Here is a 22,143-nt window from a genome sequence, read left to right on the forward strand (position 1 = left end):
ATAGCATTACCTCAAAGATACGAGCTGAAACGTAAGTACCTAATAGAGTCATGTTAAAATAATGTTCTATTTAAACTGCAAATGGTTCATCGTTATCTAGACACAACTTTTAATAAATTCAAGATACTTCATCCGATTGTTTTAATTAACTTGACCACGTTCACAAATAAGTACCCATTAACAGATTGATAATAATTAATACTAAGAAACATTCGAGTAGCTTGAGATAGTAGTTACCGGTTCGCAGTAATCACTATCGTGTTTAATTACGATGTTGATACCTAAACTTATTACTATTTTTATTCTTTGAAACTATGTCCGGTGATAGTAAACAAACCAAGGGTATACATATAATAAGTACTCAGTGGTTTGCATTAGGTAAGGCCCGAGGGTAAGGTCTAATAATTTTAATGTGTGTGATTTAAGAGAATGCACCTACCTACCCGTAGTTAGGATAGTAACGTTTTTTGTTTTTGAAATTATCATTATTTTACTTGCCTGCATTAGTTGTTTCCCCCTTGTACATGTGAAAGTGTGGATTTCTACGAGCTGGTATATCCACAAGTTTCAAACAAAGTAGAGCTTCTGAGTGCTAATGAGAAATAATTACGCCGATAGAATACAGCACTATCTGATAAAAGCCTGACCGGATTAGACCCTGGGGCTCGGGTGCTCTATGGTCGCCAGTCGCCACCTAGGCCAGTAGAATTAAACACAAAAATTGATTAAATCGGAAATAATTCCTACAAAAGATTTTTTTGCTTTAATGGCTTCATTGGTTGCCCATTAAGACTCTCCTAAGTTTTCGACTTCGACGGAGTTGTGCTTAAGTGGTGGGGGCCCCCGAAAGCGGCGTTTTTTCGGTTTTCCGGTTATACCGCGTAAAGGACTTACCCTATCGAAAAGTGGTCTTCATGACGGTTAAAGGGCACTTAATCCTGCATTGAATAAGACCAAATTCATATGTTTTGGACAAACCGTTCTCGCGCTAAAGTTCGGCAAAGTAGAAAATATACGTATAATTAATGACCCTCTCCACGTCCAATGGCTTGTTACCCACATGCTTCCAAGCCTTGTAAAGGGTCGCCTTAACCAGTGTAACCCTAACAAGGCTCACGAGTTTGATTCGCTTATCCTTGTTCGTCCCAGCCGTTCCTTAACTGCGGTTGCTGCACCTCTTCCTGACACTCTCCTGAACGACTCTGTGTTACCTAATGTGGCTGCCTCTCTTCCTTGTACCCTCCTATACGATTGCATTGCTTAGCTATATGCCTGGTCCAAGGTTCGACGCCACAAAATCAACTTTGTACGCGTGAAAATAGTTTAAATACTATTTTCCGTGCTTGCAACATTTTTCTTTACTGCTTCGCCTCTATTAGTCGTAGAGTGATTGTATATATCCTATAGCCTTCCTCAATGTATGAGCTATTCAACACAAAAATAATGATTTCAATCAAACTAGTAATTCTTAAGATTAGCGCGTTCAAACAAACAAACAAAAAACTCTTCAGCGTTTTAATATGAACTTGTTGTTGTTGATTTTTGGCGTCGAACCTTAGACCAGGCATACGGCTAGGCCCTTCAACCGTCATGAAGACCACTTTTTGATAGGGTAAGTCCTTTACGCGGTATAACCGGAAAACCGAAAAAATGCCTCTTTCGGGGGCCCCCACCACTTAAGCACAACTCCGTCGAAGTCGAAAACTTAGGAGAGTCTTAATGGGCAACCAATGAAGCCATTAAAACAATAAAATCTTTTGTAGGAATTATTTCCGATTTAAAAGCTAATTCTACTGGACTAACCGGGTCGCAGCCGGGACTTTTCTTGGTGTAATAAGAGAAAGAGAAGAAAATAAGAGAAAAGTAAGTACTACGAATTAAGCAAGTTTTACGTATTTAAAAAACAAAGCACAAATAGGTAACTTTTATTTTAAAAATTAACCCTATTTTTCATATTTTCACCTACTACCCTACCACGACAATATTATTAGGTTTACTAACCCCACTAATGGCACACAAGGTGCCTAAAATGAATCTTATATTGTATTTTTAAACGACCCTCAAGCATAATCTACGCGGGCGATTTGCGGGTGACGTCACGGCCAAAGTTCAATCGCTAGATGTCGCTGTTCAGATTATAGCACGCACCTAGTGCCATCTGCAGTGATTTATATTATTCTATTTCGATGACGTATAGATCTTTTATGATAGTTCATGCTCACCACACAAGGGGGCGTTAGGTACACAGTCATTCCAAGAATTTCACAATGCAATTTTTTTACAAATTAATATTCTAAAGATGTCATCATATTAATAATACGGCACCAGACCTGAGTTTTGTATGGTGTTTTATGATTCTATACTTACAAGCAAAAGTATGGAATCATCCTCTTGTGTTTTGTTCCGAGCTATCATAAGAACTGAATGTTTATGAATGTATCTATGGTATTAATTTAAAGTATATAATGTCACCTTTAAAATAGTACCATTTTTATTTATCTTCTATTAGTCATTTAGTTCTTACGATCGTTCATAACAAATAGGATGATTCCATACTTTTGCTCGCGAGTGTTGTATTTGAAAATTAAATAGTGTTGCGTTCTATGATATGTAATTAGTCTTTAAGTTGTGAGTTCACAATAAACAAAGCGATCCATAGAAATAATATTTCTGGGAAATAATATTTTATTTATTTATTTTTATTTATTTATATAATAATTTACATCAGCAAGACGTATTTATATTGTATTTCTTAGGAAGTTTGTTCATCGTGCACATTTTTAGTTTTACTCTATGAAAGGGAAGCAACAATCTTAGAAGACTAATGTAGCAGACACAAGTAAAACAAGAGATATGTTTAAAATATTTATTTATTTACTATTTACACAATCCAAATTCCATTAGTACATCGTTATAAAATTATAAATGGGATTTGAATCCAAGACACGTCAGTCACTCACTTGCCTACATTGACTCGAAATACAACTACGCCTCCACACAAGCTCTCCAAGCTACGGAAGTAAATTGTACTAAAATTAAGTAGGTTTCATTATCAGGGCTAAAATGTTTCTTGCTTACATTTTTAAAACCTAGTGGTTTTCAATGTAATAATAAATTATTTCTATCATGTGATATGTATGATTTCTGAATCAAAATATTGATAAAGGTACAATTTACAACAAATCATACCTAAGAGGTCGTTTTTTCACATAAATGCCATATTTCTGAAAATATCACCCAATAGAGGACTTCATAACTGGACACACGCTGCATTCATAGGAACATGACAAGGACAATGGAGAAAGATAAATAAGTTCATACACTAACGCCTGACGCCGAGCTCTCAGGCTACCTCGGGAAGGTGCTGCTTTCACTAATACTTATTATTTATGTTTCACCGATTTCTCACCATATTTTGTACATAAAGAATAAGCCAAGTTGAACTTTAAAAGTAAACATAATACTAGCATTTAATACATAAAGGACTAAGCGTACGAAACCGCCCTCGGGCTGGGCGGGCGGCGCGGCTGGGCGGCCGAGACTAAGGACAGCACTACCGACTACTAGCGTCTTTCACCTATTTTAAATCATGAAACTGCTGCTTTACCTTGTTACTTAACACGCAACCTATGTATATTAAATTTGAATAGAATAGCTAGGTTTTTTAATTAATTTCGTTATACGCTTGGAATTACGCTCGAGTCACAAAATCGCGTGAGCGTCACTCATTAAAACCGAATACTATTTCCCAAGAATGTGCCTATACAAATCGGTATGTAAAGAAAGCATGTTCACTGATCGCCTTACATACGTTTTACAACTACTAAACTACTCGAAACGTTTTTCACATCATCACAGAAAAATATACGTATACAGCACATCCTCGGGAAGCCGCAATTTAAATTGGTTCAGCAGCGGCGCCGAACCGAAGCAAAGCAGCAGGTTCCAGGGACGAGTTCGGCGGAGGCTCCCAAGCGTGGAACTAGCTCAAGTTCCAGTCGGGAGCGGCCGCTCGGGCGGACGCAGGGCGGCGGGGTCGGACGCGGGCGGTCACCGGTGCGGCGGCAGGAAGGCGAGCGCGCGCAAGGCCGCGTCCACGCGCGCCACCAGCGGCTCGCGCCAGCGCCACAGCGCCGTGTCGCGCACGGGCTGCGCGCTCAGCTCGCCGCACGACTTGCTGAGCGCGCGCACGCAGTCGGCGCGGTAGTGCTGCAGGCGCGCGTGCTCGTGCTCCAGCGCGTACGACGAGCACGCGCCGCCCAGGCACGCCAGCGGGAAGTGGTTGTGCAGCGCCAGCACGCGCTCCGTCTCGTGGAACGCCTGAAACGTAACACGAAGCAATGTTCAATATCGTTCACTACTATCGAATCTTTTAAAAGGAATCCATTATTTAGTAGGAACACCAGAATGTTAATTTTAAAACTAATGGTAAAAACTCTAGCTAAGTTTATTCTGGACCTCAATAACAATCCACAGAATGAATATTAGAAAACACGAAATAATATAAGAATCTATATATATAAAAGAAAGTCGTGTTAGTTACTCCACTTATAACTCAAGAACGGCTGAACCGATTTAGCTGAAAATTGTCATGGAGGTAGTTTAGAGCCAGGAGAAGGACATAGGATACTTTTTATCCCGTTCGAAATAAAAAAAAAGTTTACTTATTTATTGCCATTAAGGCGGAACAAAGTTCGCCGGGTCAGCTAGTATTATACTAAAGAACAAACATAATAACTTGAGTAAAAGGTTGGTGAGCTCACCTTAACGTATTGTCCCGGCTTGGTGAAGTTCCTTGTGCGGAAGACGTGCTGCATCATGTGCATGTAGCGCGGCACGCCGTCCTCCCAGCCGTGCTCGTGGCGCAGCGAGTCCAGGAAGTACAGGTTGGAGGCGTGGTAGGAGGAGCGCGCGGGCTTGCCGGGCGCCGGCGCGGCCAGCGGCAGCACGCGCCGCAGCAGCCCGGCCCAGTCGGCGTCTTCCAGCGGCACGATCACCTCGTCGATGTCCAGCAGCGCCAGCCAGCGGTACTCGTACATGTGCCGGTACAGGCAGTCGTTGTACGGGATCAGCTCCATCTGCCGCTTGTGCGTCGTCTTCTTCTTCAGATACATGTGCTGCAGCCCCGGCAGGTTGGGCTGGCCGCCCGGCAGCGTGATCGGCGTGACGGTCACGTCGCCGCGCGCCGCGTAGTAGTCCAGCACCTTCGTGATGTTCGGGTGCACCTGCAGCTCGTAGAAGAAGATCTTGTCCGCGCCCAGCAGCCGCACCAGCTCGATCCACTCCACGAGGCGCACGGAGAGGTCCTCGTGCAGGAAGTCGAGCCCCTTGACGCAGACCGCGAAGTCCTTGCGCGCGGCCGGGCGCTCGTAGTGCACGCGCAGGTTGTTGGTGGCGCGGTCGCACGGGCTCTCCACGATGGACACGGAGGCCGGCGTGAGGTGGCGCACGTCGGCCGGCAGCACGCAGGCCAGCAGGTAGGGCTGCAGCACGTGGTCGCGGTAGTTGCCCCACTTGCTGTTCCACACGTACTTGTACTCCAAGTTGCGCACCACCACGGGCGCCTCGCGCTCCTCGAACCACAGCTGGCAGTGCGTGGCCAGCGTCGGCTTGATGCGGTCGTGCACGGCCAGCACGCGCACGGCCGGCCCGATGCGCGACGTGTTGCGCGCGTCCATGTACGCGCCGTAGAAGTGGAACACGCCCTGCGTCGAGTGGAACGTCTGCCAGTACGTGTTGTGGAACTCGAGGTCGTACACGGAGGGGAAGGGGGCGCAGTCCTTCTTCTTGTAGAACTTGTTCTTGTCGTTCTTGTGCTTGTTCCAGTAGGCGAGCGGCAGCGAGGGCAGGCGGCGCTCGGCCTCGGCCACCTGCTCGTCCTCGGTCAGCACGCGCGTGTCGGTGGCGGGCAGGCCGGCGGCGGGGGCGGGCGCGGCGGGCGCGGGGGCGGCGGGCACGGCGGGCGTGGAGGCGGCGGGCTCGGACTGCAGCAGCAGGCGCGCGGGCGGCGCGGGCGGCGCGCGGGGCGGCGGCGGCTGCAGGCGGGGCAGCGCCAGCGCCGCCAGCGCGCCCCAGCACAGCAGCGCCGCCAGCCAGCGCACGCGGCTGCGCGCGCCGCCGCTCCACCAGCGCATGCACCAGCCTCGCATCGCCTGGAAACAACAAGTCAACTTTTAATGCCATCTGTAAATATACTATTTGATACTTATGTGAGAAATCTTTAGTAAGAAAGTAAAGTACGTTGAGGGTCAAAAAGAGATAGATAAGGGGAAACCATCTCAATTCTCAAATAAGTGATCGTTCTGCAGCAGTTTGCTTAGGACTATGAAAAGTGCGCTCTACGTGTTACATGAAATAAACGTAACGTATGGTCCCACCGAACTGTTCATCCATTTGTTGTCACGAAAAGCTATTTGTAAATTTCCCTAGAGCTTAATTTGAACGAAAGCTGAACTAGAAAAGGAATTATTACGTGAATCCCAGGAGTGTCGGCTCCAGCCGACATGGTGCCTCGCCACCATCGCTCTCGGACACCGCCTCCTCACAAACTTAACATTAGGAAAACTCACGAACTACAAATTTGACCTCACATTGTCACATTACAACTTAACATAAATATTGGAAAATATTCACACTTTCACTTTAGCATCTTTGTTGTCAGACAGCTTGTGACATTGCCATGTCACAACACTCATGACAAACAAACGAGAGGGTTCGGCGCAAGCAGAATGCAAAAGAATTGACAGAATAAAGGTTTGTGTAATAAGAGGCGGCTGTAAATTGTCAAATGCAGATTGTTTTCGCGGCTAGTGCTGCTGAAATGTCCTTTTGAGCACAGTTTAGTGGTCTGCATCTGATGCAACGTCGCTGCGTGGGCGGGCCCCGGGCCGCGGAGAGCAAGTAACGGGCCGGCCTAGCGCCAGCGTCTGTCCCGTTCGGGCGCGCCCACTCGGAGTCTCGGACGCGTGACGTCGGCGAACTACAACTATTTAGGACACGTCTTATTTGCATCCTCGTAACACTCGTGACATCTCAGCGAGAGAAAGGACGTCGCATAAAGGAATGTCAAATGTGAATAAAGGGCAATTTCGACAACAATAAACGCTAGTAAATTACATCTTCGAATAGATAGAGCATTAGTCATTGCCGAGTTGTGTTGTTGAGTTTCCTGTTTGTGTCCGTTGTAGGTACCTTCCGCAATTTACCTACGAGGGGCCCTGATCATGATGGACGCCTGGAAGATCGCTGGATGCAACGCGCCCTGCAGACAGGCGAGTATAATGATACAAGTAGTGTGTGTGATGCGCTGACGTAAGGTTTAGCGTTTCGATAACTTTTTTGTTTCGATTCCTAAATTTATTGCTTAATACATAACTAAAGATAAATAAGGAGAAGTAACTAAACAGTCCCGGTTCTCGTAGGCCGGTTCGAGGTGAGCGCTGCAGACTGCAGCGGACACAATCTTAAATGGATTTTCCTAATTCAAGTGACGCACGAATGAATCGCTAAACACCTTTAGTAGAAGAATGACCAAGGTAAATTGTTTGACGTCATATTTTTATTGAATGAGTACTCTATCAGTGTATTGAACTTTTTGTATAAAAGTGAGTCATCTGCCTTAGATCAGCGAAGAGTATTCTACAATGAGTGACCTTGTCATTCATGCTCAGCTCATCCTTTCAGAGTGCATCGCAGGCTACACTTGGTCTCCGCAACGCCGCAGTTGCAGGCAATTTATTGCTATTTGAGTATTGAGTGCCAATTTGCGACAGAGCGAGTCGCGGCCGTCACAACCTATCTCTGGTGGAAGTGAGAATGAGCCGTTGAAATCAATAGCAGATAACTTGCCTATCAAGCAATGAAACGGCAATAGTGAGTGCTAAAAGAATAATAGAGTCACTTTCAAAAGTAACCCTAATCTAATAGGAGTTTTATAACCAACACACAAGATTACGCGAGGCATTTTTTGCCAATGTAGTGTCGTCACACTGTCACCAAAGCAGACAACAGTAGGTAAGGTCAGAAGCAAAATAGCATAAAACTCCTGTCAGTTTTGGGTGTAATGCAAGAGGCATTTTGCTAAATAGTGACTGAAAAAAAATCCGTATCTGTGTTCAGCAGCTCTAATAAATAAATAGGATAAACTTGTGTTGAAAAAATGATTTATGCTCATAAAGTTTGTATGAGTGTTTTAGTAAAAGTGTCTGTCCGGTGTCGCGGGACAGCGCCGCGGGTCAAGGTCGCGGTCGCGAGACACCGTCAGTCTGCTGACGCTACCGCCTTAACACTTAACTCTACATCTATTCTATACCGATCTCCGACGGTGTGATGACATCAAAAAGTACAGATAATCTCAAATCCTACTAAAATGATTAAGTTCATTGAGTTTTAACACTCTCCTGAAGATGATTGCAGAAGAACATACAGCTCTAATTTTAAGTTCTACTTCGACTAACCTAGCGTCTACATTTTGTAAATAACTTTACAGATTCTAAAAAAATAACTTAAATTCATTTCCATAGAAGCCTTACAAAAAAAGAACCATGAAAATAAAATATTATTATTATCACAAACATATTGTAGAGCTATGTCCAAAAGACCGCTTTTTTCCGATAGATGACAAAAGAATAGTTTTTAACGTTTTCCTCAAACGAAAAAATACATTTTTTCCCGATTTAACAAGAAAGTAATATTATGTAATAAAGGTATCAAATGGTATGCTGGACAAGTTTAAAACTTAAAAGCCGTAACTTAAACTTAACGGCATCAAAGTCCATTCTGCTTTATCACGTTTGTATACTTATTAGTCTTAAAAGATAAATCATTCCTTCTGAGTAAAACACTTTACGACAGATCAAATTGGGCAAGTTTTTTTACTATCTAATTGAAATGTCTGTGATAGGTAAGGTATTTATTACTGGCTGCCCAAAGCGGCGAGCAGAGCTCAGGCATTCGCTGTGACCTCGCGCCGATCAAGGGCTCGCTTCCGGCGCGCGCGCACGTCGTCGCCTCGGAAGGCGCGGGACGTGGGCAGAGGGGGACTTCAATTACTCAGGTTTATATAAGTAATTGGTTTAAACTTTATATTAAAAAATATGTACCAATCAAAAGGTCATTTTGAACTACATTACTACTCGTACTTGTATTATTTATGTAGAGTCAGTCAGACACATACTATCGCAAACTGAAAATCATAATACTACAGATCTCCTTAAAGCATACATAGTTGTAGGCAGTGTCTGAAAGCTTGAAATCAGACGCTTAGTAAAAATAAAACTTGCCTGAACAAAACTTTATATTCTTAAAACTACTGAAATAGAGTTTTCTTTATAGATAGTGAAGTAAGCTGTCTTAATAAAGCTTTTTTTACCAGGCAGGACTAGTTAATACTTAAACAAATAATGTGGAATACTTCTTGTGTTCTACGAGCTGACTCTGGTGCAACGTCCTAATACGAAGCAGTGTAAAAATTAATTGAGTGATGAGTTTTCGCATACGAGCCGGTCAGTCAACCCTCGCTCGCTGCACAACCGGTCCCGACGCAAGCGCTGCCTGCCTGCCCTGCCCACTAGTGCCCGCGCCGGGAACGAAACAAAACCAGCGCGACTTGTTCCGAACGAATGGCTGACTTCCGAAAGAATGTTACACATTTGCAGACAACAAAGCACTTAAGTCTTCATGTAAATTGTACTTGGGTACATAATAATTTAAAACCGTCTTCTAGGGGAGGCTGCTCTCAATGCTTAACACAAAACTAACCAGTGATAATATAATTTAATTCATAAACATTTTTATAAAACCAGTGATACTTCTATGCGCGCTTAATATTTTAGTAAGTTGAAGGTTAATTGAAAGCAATAACTACAATCGGACATTTTCAAAGCGTTTTGAAAGTTTGCACGGACATTATAGTCTAGGTCATTTCTGAAACATTTGAAATACCTATTTATAAACCATCGATCCAATAGTAATAGTTAATTTATTTAATCATCATTGGTTGTTATCGAATAGGTTTAACTACATCAACCTAAATTTGTTTGAAGTGGGTTTATGCATTCAGCACACTTGAACTTTATCTACTTCCTCCAAACAACATTATTCGACAGAACTTTCCATGGCGAAGGTCACCATTAGCGCGTTTCTGAAAACTTTCTGAGCGAAGGAAAACATCGGCGAGTCGCCTCGAGAGAAACCTCTCCGGCTGCTAACACACAGAAACAAAACAAGTTTTATTCTCGCTTGCGTTCATAAAAATGAAAAGGTTTTCTTTTGCTCTCTTTTCCAATAGGTCGGAAGCCTGTGATATAAAATCTAATATGCTCGAGTCTTGATAAATCTAAGAGACTGCCTTTTATATTAGTAATCAAAAGATTTTCAATAATCAATGCTTTTACATTCCATTCATCTGCTATAAATAGTACCGCAGGCTGTGTCCTGAGACTTCTTCGCTTACGTGGAATGAATGAAACTAATTAAGTGTAATTTCGTGTGTTGGAATTGTGATTGGAATGTTATTAGATTACTGATTAGGCTAGGCATTAGATGTTTTGATTTCTTCACGATAATTTCTCAGCGTTAGTAAACAACTTTCATTTATAAACTCGTAACTTGTGATGACACTAGTTACGTCATTTGGTGTATTGCGATGACAAGTGATAATAACTGATCCTCCACTTTGAATGTCGGTTCCGTGTTCGGTTGGCAACCGGGCGTTAAGCTACCTAGTTGTTATTGCGAGCATTCTACCACTTCGCGGCATGTAGGCCACAGCACGCATGGCTAAGCCTTGCCAATCTGTTATCATTCATTACCCTCGTGAGCTAATGAGTGTCGTTACCAGGCGGCCGCTTGGTCGATGCCCCCGGAGCCTCCATGAGGACGATAGTCGCAGTGAATTTGTCCCGCAAAGAAAACTCGACAAAATTTTGTCATAAGGGCGATAATTGGAAAGGTGTACGAGTAGAACCGGTGTTCAATATTAACAGGAGCGTGTTAACAAGGTTTACTACTTTTTGTATCTCTATTGTTGTGCCTCTTTGTGCGTGAAACGTGTGGATTCTAAAGGGGATAAATATATTTCTAAGCAATAACTTCTGCAGAGGGTAATTTGGTGAAATATTTATTATTTTGCGCCATTATTTTCTCACTTTAAAGGTATATTTTGCAAATTACTTAATTACATTTAGAATGTATGTGATGCTACGAGTAGGTCGCGATGTTCAGACCACATTATGTTCTCTTGTAATAGATGCAGATTGCACATTCACAAATCAAATTGTCTTTGGCAATCAGATCAGCTTTGCGCAATGTCCATTCGCTTGTAACAGCTGGAAGCGTATTTTCAGCGACCCCGCACCTAACGCCGACCACATGCTTTTACACGGCTGATTGCGTCGCCGCTGCAACTGGCTTAGTGCTGTACTGTATACGTTAGTGTCGATACTTTGGGCAGAGGTATAGATATATTTTAGGGGTTAAGGTTATTAAGTGTTTAGAATAACCTGTACAAACACGCAGTTTGAATAGGGTAGATGTAGCTACCTGAAGTGAGGATATACAGATCGTAGTAAAAGTTAATTGATTCAAAAATCCCAAGATTTCACGTCAAATGACGCGAAAGATGCCAAAAATGTCAGAAACTCTGTAACAAGTTTTGGTGATTTAAAAAACAAGCTTACGTAAACAGAATGCAGTTGTGTTACTGAATAGTTTGCTTAATTTTACTACAGCAAAATTGTCCTGTGAGTTTTTCTATCGATATGTGTCGGGCAGCGTCACTGCGCGGCAGACGATGCGCGGGCGCAGTCCCGGTGACATAAGCGCGTTGTGCAAAGGACCGCGCGCCAACTGGGCCACGCGGCTAATGCCACGACAAACATTAGCCACTGCAGATGATTTTTGTAAATAGATGCGACAATGTTATTAAAGCTGATTTCTTATCATTCCAATTCAAATCTGTATTTGCTGCACTACAAGAGTTGCTTTTCTTATATGATTTTAGAGAACCCTTGAGAAAGCTCTACCATCGGAAAAATAATATGTAAGTCCTACAGTTTTGATTGTAGGTACCTATCTACGAGTATAATAAATAATATAACCCATTGGTATTTGAACTTGAGACTAATAATTAATGCAGTACTAATGGAAGTGCCGCAATATTTAATTAACAGCGCAAAATTAAACACAAGAGACGCAATAATTGTTAAATGCTAGGGAATTATACGAGTATTATGGTCATCGCGATAATGGTTTAAATAACTCATGCATGGACCACTCAACAAATTCCTGAAGCCCATAAATGTTTCCAAGGAAATTTAAAAAACCGCGATGTAAATCCCAAATTTGACTCCTTGATAGCGCTGTCCCTCAAGTTGGCGTTAGTCATGAGGTGACTCACGCGCAGCCGCGGGCGAGTTGTTGGCTCGCTGACCGTCGTCGACGCCTTTTCCGGCCTTGTAAGACTTCTACTAAACTTTGTATGATATTTAAAATGTTGTCACTTAAAGATTTCTTATTTTACCAGAACACAAGATTCTAAATTTTCCTATTTTTGCTGATAGCATTCTGACTGAGCTTACGAATCTTATTATACTTCTTGCATCCGTCGCTATGATGGACAAACACGCGAGGTTCTGTTCATGAATGAGATAACATGTGACAGCCTATACATACGTATTTCAGGAATTTCGTAATATTTAACTTAGCCAGTATCATGAAAATAATAAAAGTACTGATTGGTGCGTGATTAACGAGTATCTTTATTATTTTGAAGGGCCAATCCCTGGTGAGTGTAGTTCTTAAGAAATAATGAGGCTCATCAATATCTCTCTAGTGTATTGAAACTCTTTGAAATCATACAGACATTACTTACGTTCTAAGAAATGTTCTTACTGTTAATCTTAATGTGATTTATCATTTAAAACAATATCAGGTGAAATTCGTAAACTTTATAACGAATATTTTCTCTGAAATGGTCTGAAAACTTTTGTTTTAAGATGAATATTACATGGCATTCAATTCAATCGTCGAACGTCGTTAGTAAACGTTTCTTCATCTCGAGCACGTCGAGGAAGCACACTGTCGATATGAAGCATCGGCGAAGAATGCCGATGGCTGATAATCGCTTTGAATGATAGAATAGTGTTGCAATAAACGCCTAGGAGGGTATAATTACGATTTTATATCATCGACATAAGACTCTACAACATTTGTGTGCTAAGCGAATGGAGGACGGTTCTGATGAAATAAATTGGAGATCGATTTGATTTACATTATTTATTCAATGTTCGCTACTGTTTGCGCCATAAGCTTACTAGCTGTTCTAGTGAATCATTTTCGAAAAGCAACTCTCTGACTTTTAGTAAGTAATAGACATAATGCAGGCGGCCGATGGCGAAGTGCGTGGCGTCATGCGGCGGCGCCGCTATCTCCTCGCGATCATCAGCTCTCCTCGCGGCTGGGTATTGAACCCCTATTGTTACCTAAGACAATGCATTTAGGTTTAAATTCGTAACCGAAATAGACACTTTTTTATTTCTCAACGAGACTTTTATCTTGTATCAATTGTGACACCGGTCGGTCTAGGCTATTTATTAGGAAATAATTAGGTCTGTTATTCTTTAAATTTCAAACCATTATAACTGTCATCAATAAAGCAATTTTCTCTTTTCTTTTAGTATACTCAAGTTATTTGCGCCACAATAGTAACCAATGCGTTACAAATTTCAGTCCAATAACACATTCACTGTGACTAATAACTTAAGGATATCAATTGATACGGCTTATTCATCGATAGGGCACAAAAAGTCTGCGACTCTACCTGCGCGCTACCTGCCTTGCAACTGGTTTGCGTTTCGGTTCGGGTGCTACAGTTCTGGCTTTTTTGTTACAGTGGAAATACATTTAAAGAGATACCTTATCACCGTGTTTGGATCAATGCGCTATGCTAGGTTTGTTGAAGAGCTGAATTACATCACAGGTTACAATCGTGACAGAAAGTCTTGCGACGTTTATATCATCAATTGCATACCAAAGCATAATGTTCGACACAGTCACCGAATCTTGAGATACCTAATTGATATCGAAAGGTATTTCAAAAACTTTTACGAATTTTGATCGACAGGCATCACTGATTACGAGTTTACTATGTGGCTAGTGCGAAGGCGTTGGAAAGCGCAGGCGCGGTAGAAATCATGTGTTTGCGCAGCGACGGCGACGCAACTCCGCGGTTTAAGGTTGGAGTCCACATTTTCTCTGAGAAACTTGATAGAAGTCAGGGCTCATGTACTTTCTTGAGCCTACTTTTATTAATGTCTCATGTCATTTACGTTGATGTCGAAAATGCTACTGTCAGCCTAGTCTACTATTCTGCCGTCCGATCACTATAACGCCGTTAAGTGCAAAAACCACTTTCGGAGAAAAACGAGTTTAAAGATCACGAATTAAAAAAAAATCGCTGTTTCAAAAGTAAAAGAGTAATTTGTAATTTAAATACATCATTTTAAAGGTATTTTTAAGAGCTACAATTGACACAAACTCTCACGACGCTACATATTATAGATTTTGAAATATTTTAATTTATACATTTTAACTCAGTATTATTGAAATAATATCTCAAAATATACACAACTAAAACGCCGGTATGGCTACCTTAACGGCGTTTAAGTTTTGGATCTTGAATAACTTTGATACATTTGTAAAATGAGTTTCTAACTAATAATTCTACTAAACTTTAATGCCGTTAAATAGTTTAACGACGTTTTAGCTCGGTAAAACTATTATTTTTTAACGTGAAAATACTTGCCTTAAATGCAGCTAATGTTAGCTAACGTCATTTAAGTCTAGTATTAACACATAAATTACGAAACTATTGGTATGCCTGTTTGATTCGTTTTGATTACAAGACTAAAATGCAGTTAAAAACAAAACTTTTCACCATAACGGCATTTAAGCTAAGTACTAGCTACTTAATAGTTCAGGAAATAAAGAAAATTGCATTTATGTCAAAAATAACAAAACCTGTTTTAGTGTTGAAAATTTATATTGATTTAAAAAAAATCAAGTCTTTACTATTTTTAGCATTCGTTGATATCAATCATACGTTTTATTATGATATTTTTTTAAATTTACCACTTTAAAAAAGTAGACATTCATAAAAGACAACACAAAATAAAATCTTTACATTTTCATTATTTGAGATCAATTAAAACCAACTATTGAAAGTTCTCAAACTTAGCAGTTTCACAATAATAAAAATAATAAGTGACGACACTTTATTACCAATGCCGCAATATATTTATATTATTTTGCCTGTTTACTGAAACAGGTTACAACTACAATTATTTTGTAGTTAATAAAAATTGAGATCTATTTATTTAATTCAATAATAATGTACAACGCGGCAAGTTAATTTATTAGGTAAGACCTAATAAATTAACTTCACGCTGCTTATAATAATCACCTAGTTAGTGAGAATGGTGAGAATCATGTTTATCAAATGGAAATAAACTACAATTCTTTAATAAAATAGTATCAAATTAAGTCGACATATAAGTGGTTCACGGTAATATTCTCAATATAACTACACCTTTACTAAATTTAATTTTTTCTTCGTGATATGTTGTTTTAATGACAGAAATGTCTTTTTACACGTAATTACATAATGTTACTGTCCATTTGTTCGTTTTTTGACATTAAGGGCATATTTCACAATCGATTAGTAAGGGCCTGTTTCACGACTTCTGAATAAGTTGTGGATAGCCTATGTGACGGATCATTTGACACATTTTTATAGAAAATACGTGCTAGCTAGATTGACCCGACACTTGCCGAATATATCCCGTATATTAGTCTGTACGAGATTAGAATGGTTCTCAAATAGCTAAAAATCAACAAGGCAGCTGGTGATGATGTAATCACAGCTGAGCTTCTGAAAGCAGGCGGAACGCCGGTACAAGGCTTTTCAGAAGCTGTTTGATTCCGTCATCCTCAAGGGAAAAACGCCTACGGCATTGCAAAGAAGTATGGTGGTACTCCTCTTCAAAAAAGGTTTGTATAAAAACGTCATAATGTCAGTCCGTCTCCAGGATTAGGTCTCGAAACCTATCTAGTGGCAGCGAGGGTGAGACAGGGAGACGTAATATCTCCGAAACTGTTTACCACCGCCCTGGAAGATGTTTTCAAGCTTCTGGGCTGGAGAGGATTCAGCATAAATATCAACGGCGAGTTCATCACCCACCTTCGATTTGCAGACGATATCGTAGTTGTGGCAGATCTAGGCACAATGCTCGATGGCCTCAGTAGAGCCTCGCAACAAGTGGGTCTCAAAATGAACATGGACAAGACAAAAATCATGTGAAATGTCCGTGTTGTACCCACTCCTCTGAAAGTTGGAGACTACACTCGAAGTTGTTGACAATTATGTATACCTGAGACAAACCATCCAGTTAGGTAGGTCCAACTTTGAGAGAGACGTCGATCGTCGAATCCAGCTCGGCTGGGCAGCGTTCAGGAAGCTTCGCGATATTTTCACGTCCGAAATATCGCAGTGTCTAAAGACAAAAGTCTATGACCAGTGTGTGTTGCCAGTGATAGTATACGGATTTGAGATGTGGTCGCTTATTATGGGCCTCATAAAAAAGGCTCAAGGTCACCCAAAGGGCGATGGAGCGTGCTATGCCAAGCATAGTTTCCCTGCGTGCTCGAATCAGAAATGAGGAGATCCGTAGAAAAACCAAAGTGACCGACATAACCCGCAGAATTGCTAAAATCAAGTGGCAGAGCTGAATATGGCCGATGGGGTAGAAAAATTCTCGAGTGGCGACCACGAGCCTGAAGACGTAGTGTGGGCAGGCAGGCCCCTTACTAGATGGATCGACGATCTGGTAAAGGTCACGAGAGGTGCCTGGATGCGGGCGGCGCAGGACCGATCGTTGTGGAAATCCTTGAGGAGACCTTTGTCCAGCCGTTGAACGACATTTGCCTGAAACAAACGAACGTTATGTCTTCGTCTAACATAGAAGATGTAAAACAAAATGAACAAGTAAAATGATCGAACACGTCCAGGCTTCTTTTACTAATTTTTCAAATTAGAAAACAAAACGCAACGTGTTCTTATCATTTTAAACTCAGAGGCACACTGATGCTCAATTACCGCGCTGCCGTGTCCTAAAGTTGCAGTGCGCATTAGCCACGAAAATAGTGACAAGACAGCAACATCTCACTAACACGTTTCATACCTTGTTTATAACGACTAGTCTTAGATAATAAAACATAGAAACATTGCACATCACATATTAATAAACAACAAACATAAAATTAAACTAAATTTCTTTTGTTGAGAACGCTAGGAATATTTCCGGGAGCGTTATCAGCGCCACATCAGTAACTCTGACTGAGCTGAGTGATCGACGCACGCAACGACGCTTAGAACACTTCATTCAACTTTTTGAACATAGCCGCATTATAGTTTAGGAATGTAGGTTAACGGCATTTAAGTCTTGTAAAAATGTAAAAAACACATAGATTGTTACATTTGGTTAGCCTTAATGGTGAATTTACTAGTGCAATTTTAATAAATAAATTCATGTAATACAAAGCTATAATGCCGTTATTGGACCTTTGTTGCGTTTAAGTCTAATAATTTTACTTAACGGCGTTTTAGTCTTGAGGAGTCTATTAAAGCTTTGCAAAGAGCAGCTTAGCAATATTGTCGTTAAAGTACCTTAACGGCTGTATTGATTAGAAATTGTAAATAACGGCAATAAAGCTTTGTAATTTTTCTTAAATTTTTAATTCTAATAACAATTAAAGACGCTTAACCGCGTTTAAGCTAAGAAATGTAATGTAACTGCATTTTAGTTATGTAATTAAATTAGTCGGCCGTTTGGTGTAGTGGTTCAGAACGGACTACTATGCCGAGAGGTCCCGGGTTCGATTCCCGGCCGGGCAGAAATTGAAATGATGAATTTTAATTTCTGTGACGGGTCTGGGTGTTTTCTATGTATAATATGTATGTATTTACAAAAAAAAAAAAAAAAAAAAGTATATAAGTATGTTTATCCCGTCGTCTAGTACCCATAGTACAAGCTTTGCTTAGTTTGGGGCTAGAGGCGCAGTGTAAAATGTCAAAAGATATTTATTTATTTTATTTATAATCTTGCAGAGGCGAAGCAGTTAGCGGCTTTCTTATTTTTTTTATCTCAGGAACTACACAAGATATAAAAATTTCGATAATAGTGCTAGATTAAGCATTTTTTTCTGATTCGGATGGTATTCAAAAGTCAAAATTGACCAATTGTAGGTTAACGGCATTATAGTGATTGGACGGCAGTATTGAAAAGGGTTGAGAATGTTTCCGCATCGGCTTTGAAACCTTATGCGTTTTCTGTCGATGGCAGTATCTAATGGATTCTGCATGTGCCATGAATTTAACTAAGTAAGTACTTATTTGTCCTTCATCATCGTAATAAATAGTAATCAGGATAAAGTGGAAGAATAACTGGTTGCATTTACCTACATTTATGAAGTAGTAATAACATCGTCAGCGCGTGACAAATGTTAAGTGCAGCGGCGACAACTTTCGAGCTGCAGGCCAAGGTGGGCCGGACGCGGGCGCTGCACGCGTTAGATAACAAGATATTGCGGTTCTAATCAACATCAACTACAGAATTATACTCTACATTTTGCTAAATTAAACCGCTGCCTCGCAAACTAAATATTGTTCAATCAGTGGATTCAATCGAGCAGTAAAACAAACAACAAAACATTACATAATTTCAATAGGTACTGAACATTTTTGTCAAGTCAAAGTTTATTATAGTTAAGTATAGTCTTTGGTCATGTTTCAAATTATTTATATATATGTCCACAATTATTAGTCCCAAATGTATGATTGTAGCATTATACAACAGTTCGGTAATTAGATAGGCCGTTATGACAAAATGTGTAATTAAAACGCTGTGTTTTAATGTCTCGAGCATAAACTAGCTCCATTCGCAAATCGATAACGTCCGCGTACCTGCTAATTAACTTACTACCTAGTACCAAACCTTAGAATTTGCCGATATTCTTGTGCTTGCTGAAATACATAATAAGGAAGATGCATGCCCAAAGCATTTACTTTACTATGTCGATTTCGTTGTGCGAGCGTTTGAGACCCACGGACGTTCTTTTGAGAAAATCGAACCGATGATCTCTAAACATAGCTTGAGGATAATATCGTAATACTCGTACTCTCCGATTAACGCACGAATGCTTTCTACCCAATTCGCAAGTCTAATTACAGAGTACGAGTCGGCCCCTCCTTTAAGTCCTCGAATGTGAATCGGCAGTAATGTCACGTCCGTCATTACCGCTGATCGCCGATGACTGGCGGGCGGCATCATTACGCTGCCCGTCATTATGCGCATCAAAACACGATTAGGGGAAAACATGGCATAAGTTAAGTCAGAATCACATGTGAATTGCAGATTCTTTCTGTTTTGTGTTAACGTTCTGCTTCATTTTCAATTCAATTTGGCTGTTAAACATCACGTTTAAATGTGTCAGGTTATCCACTGGCATGGACAGTAGATATACACTAATAAACGGGGCGTCAATTGAACATCTGGCATAAATTAAACAATATTATTTCTAAAACTATAGAGCTTGTGTTTTAACCAGTTTAACACGAAACAAACACAGTTCATAATATTACAAAGGAACAGTTACGTCACGGCCAAAAAGGCGTAATATTTTTCAATCTAAAGTGTATCGCAACGCGGACGCCTCTGAACTTGAGGCGGTTCCGGGCGAGCGGCGGCGCCTGCGCATGGAACGGTATCTTTCACGTGTACTCACCAACGTCTGCTCAGTGCGAACACTTTTATTGGTTGAAAGCATATTTAGCACGAGAATAACTTATTGTGCTGGAGAGAAGTCAGTGCTAATTTTCTACTTCCTCGTATTTGATGTGTTGTTAGGTTGTTACCTATCTATCGTAGATTTAGATTTTCCTTGGGGACTTATCTTGTACGAACCATCATCCATAATAATAATATAGTAGAAGTCAAAGTTACTCTATCTGCCTGTTATCATTAGCCTCTTGCCTTGTCATTAAGTTGAAATTTGTAATACTAGAGATAGTTTGAGAAAACAGCTGTTATCAGACAACGAACGTGCGTAATTGTCTTTCCATACCAGACCAGAGCGTTTTATGGGTAAAAGCTGGTAATATAACTAATTATTTAAAAATCGACAGGAAAGTGGGTGGCTGGCCATTGACACCGTTGGCGATGTACGTATCATGATAACGAGCAAACATCGTAGGTACATAAAGTTACGTAACTCGATATGAAAGCCGATGATGATGTGTTTGATTACTGGAGGGCAATGTATTCGTTTCGTCTTTGATGAAAGATAAATACAAAAGGCAAGAGAGGCCTAACGACTTTGACAGAAAAGGGTCAGCAAGTAAACGTAATGAAGATATATTATTTGGTCGCAGTGAGCGATGACCCTATTAAAACAAACATTAGGGATAAGAGAGGTCCTACTTAACACACTTAATTTGCCGCCTACATTACAAACGTGTTATGGATAGGTGTCATAATCAGAAGGGTTACTGCGCACTTGTTGTGTGACGCTCGGTCCACATGGAGGTTATGCAAATAATTGTACTGGTACGTCTCTTGATAAAACTTTATATTGTTGCATCCTTGGAGATTACTTGGGTTGTTTTTCTCAGGGATATTTATAAATCCATTATAGTCAATGTTATTCTGGTAATTGTCACGTATAATCCGCCACAAATAACGTTAAAAATTAAGAACACATTCTTTATTTGGCAATTCAATTAAAAAAACATCAAATTTTTCATTCAATCTGCTGCTTCACTCTATCAAATAATACTATTGTCTACATAGCTTATGTGCTGCAAAACCTGTCGACCAGAGTAAGTACTATAATTAAGGTAAATTAGCATTTTGTAAAATGCCGTTTGCCTTGACAGATTTTCCTCAACAGCCAGAGCTAACACTACAGCAAGGGGCGGGCGGCGGCGGTAGGCGGGCGCATCGTGCGCGACACTACGAGAATGTTTTACGCAAAGAATTTTAATAAGGTATGTAAAGTTATTAATGTAAAAATTTAGTCGTGTTCATTGTTCCGTAGTACGGTTTCATTGTAACACTCGTACATTGTCTAGAAATTGAAGTTGGTTGTATGATTTAATAATAAAAATATACATGTTACTGTAAAAGCTCGAATTGCAGTAAATCCTAAGATATTCCAGTAAAACCTAAGATCTACCAATTCCTAATGGTAAATGTCCCAAAAGGTTTGCGATTCGAACTCTTACCACCATTTCGTTGGTAAATCTTAGGATTTACATTAATGGCACGGTAAATGTTGAAAAACAAAACAAGCATTTTTGACAGGTAACAATCGGTCTTATCCTACGCATTGCACGAGCGCAGCCTTTTTGTATTGTTTAAATGTACGAACAATTTAAGAACTAAAAAGAAAGACCACGGCATCACTTTTCATTTAATACAATTAAACAAACCATGATGTCACTGCCTTGTTTTTTCTTTAGCAACGTAAGATCATGTCATATAAAATACTAGCTTTTGCCCGCGGCTTCACCCGCGTGAAATTTAATTTGTCACAGATCGTCATAAATTATAGCCTCTATGTTATTCTGGGTTATAAACAATAATACTGTGAAGTTTCATCAAAATCAGTTCAGTAGTTTTTGCTTGAAAAGAGTAACAAACATCCACACAAACTTTCGCGTTTATAATATTAGTAGGATGCATGCAGTACAAAATTTCAGTGTCCTAGATAGGTAAGATATGATAATTACAGGTATGCGCTACTATCAATGCTGGGTTATTATAATTCCGATTTTTTCCACTTCACATTTCGTCCATGCCATGGAGTCCATGGTATTATCATTTTTGTTATAATCTTACTAATTAAAAGTGCTGTAAACTTTTACGAAAACAACATCGTTGGTAATGAGTCAGAAGGAATAAAAAAAGGAAAAAAGAAAAAGAAATTATTGCAAATAATTTAAATAAGTTGGTATTAGTTTGTACTTATTACTATTATATGATACCATTATAATAATATGTACCTGTTTTGTCTAATAGTTGATGAAAG

At 40.3% G+C, this 22,143-nt stretch overlaps 1 protein-coding gene across 1 annotated transcript; it reads right to left on the reverse strand.

Moving 5' to 3' along the window:
• Positions 1-2,852: 2,852 nt before the first annotated feature.
• LOC135082401 (uncharacterized) lies at positions 2,853-5,999 on the reverse strand (the record flags this gene model as incomplete). Its single annotated transcript, XM_063977196.1, has 2 exons — positions 2,853-4,320; positions 4,764-5,999. Coding segments are annotated over 2 exons (1,506 nt in total), but the record flags the coding sequence as incomplete, so codon positions are not given.
• Positions 6,000-22,143: the final 16,144 nt, after the last annotated feature.

This window comes from Ostrinia nubilalis, chromosome 21 (assembly GCF_963855985.1).
Source record: "Ostrinia nubilalis chromosome 21, ilOstNubi1.1, whole genome shotgun sequence".
Taxonomy (NCBI): Eukaryota; Metazoa; Arthropoda; class Insecta; order Lepidoptera; family Crambidae; genus Ostrinia; species Ostrinia nubilalis.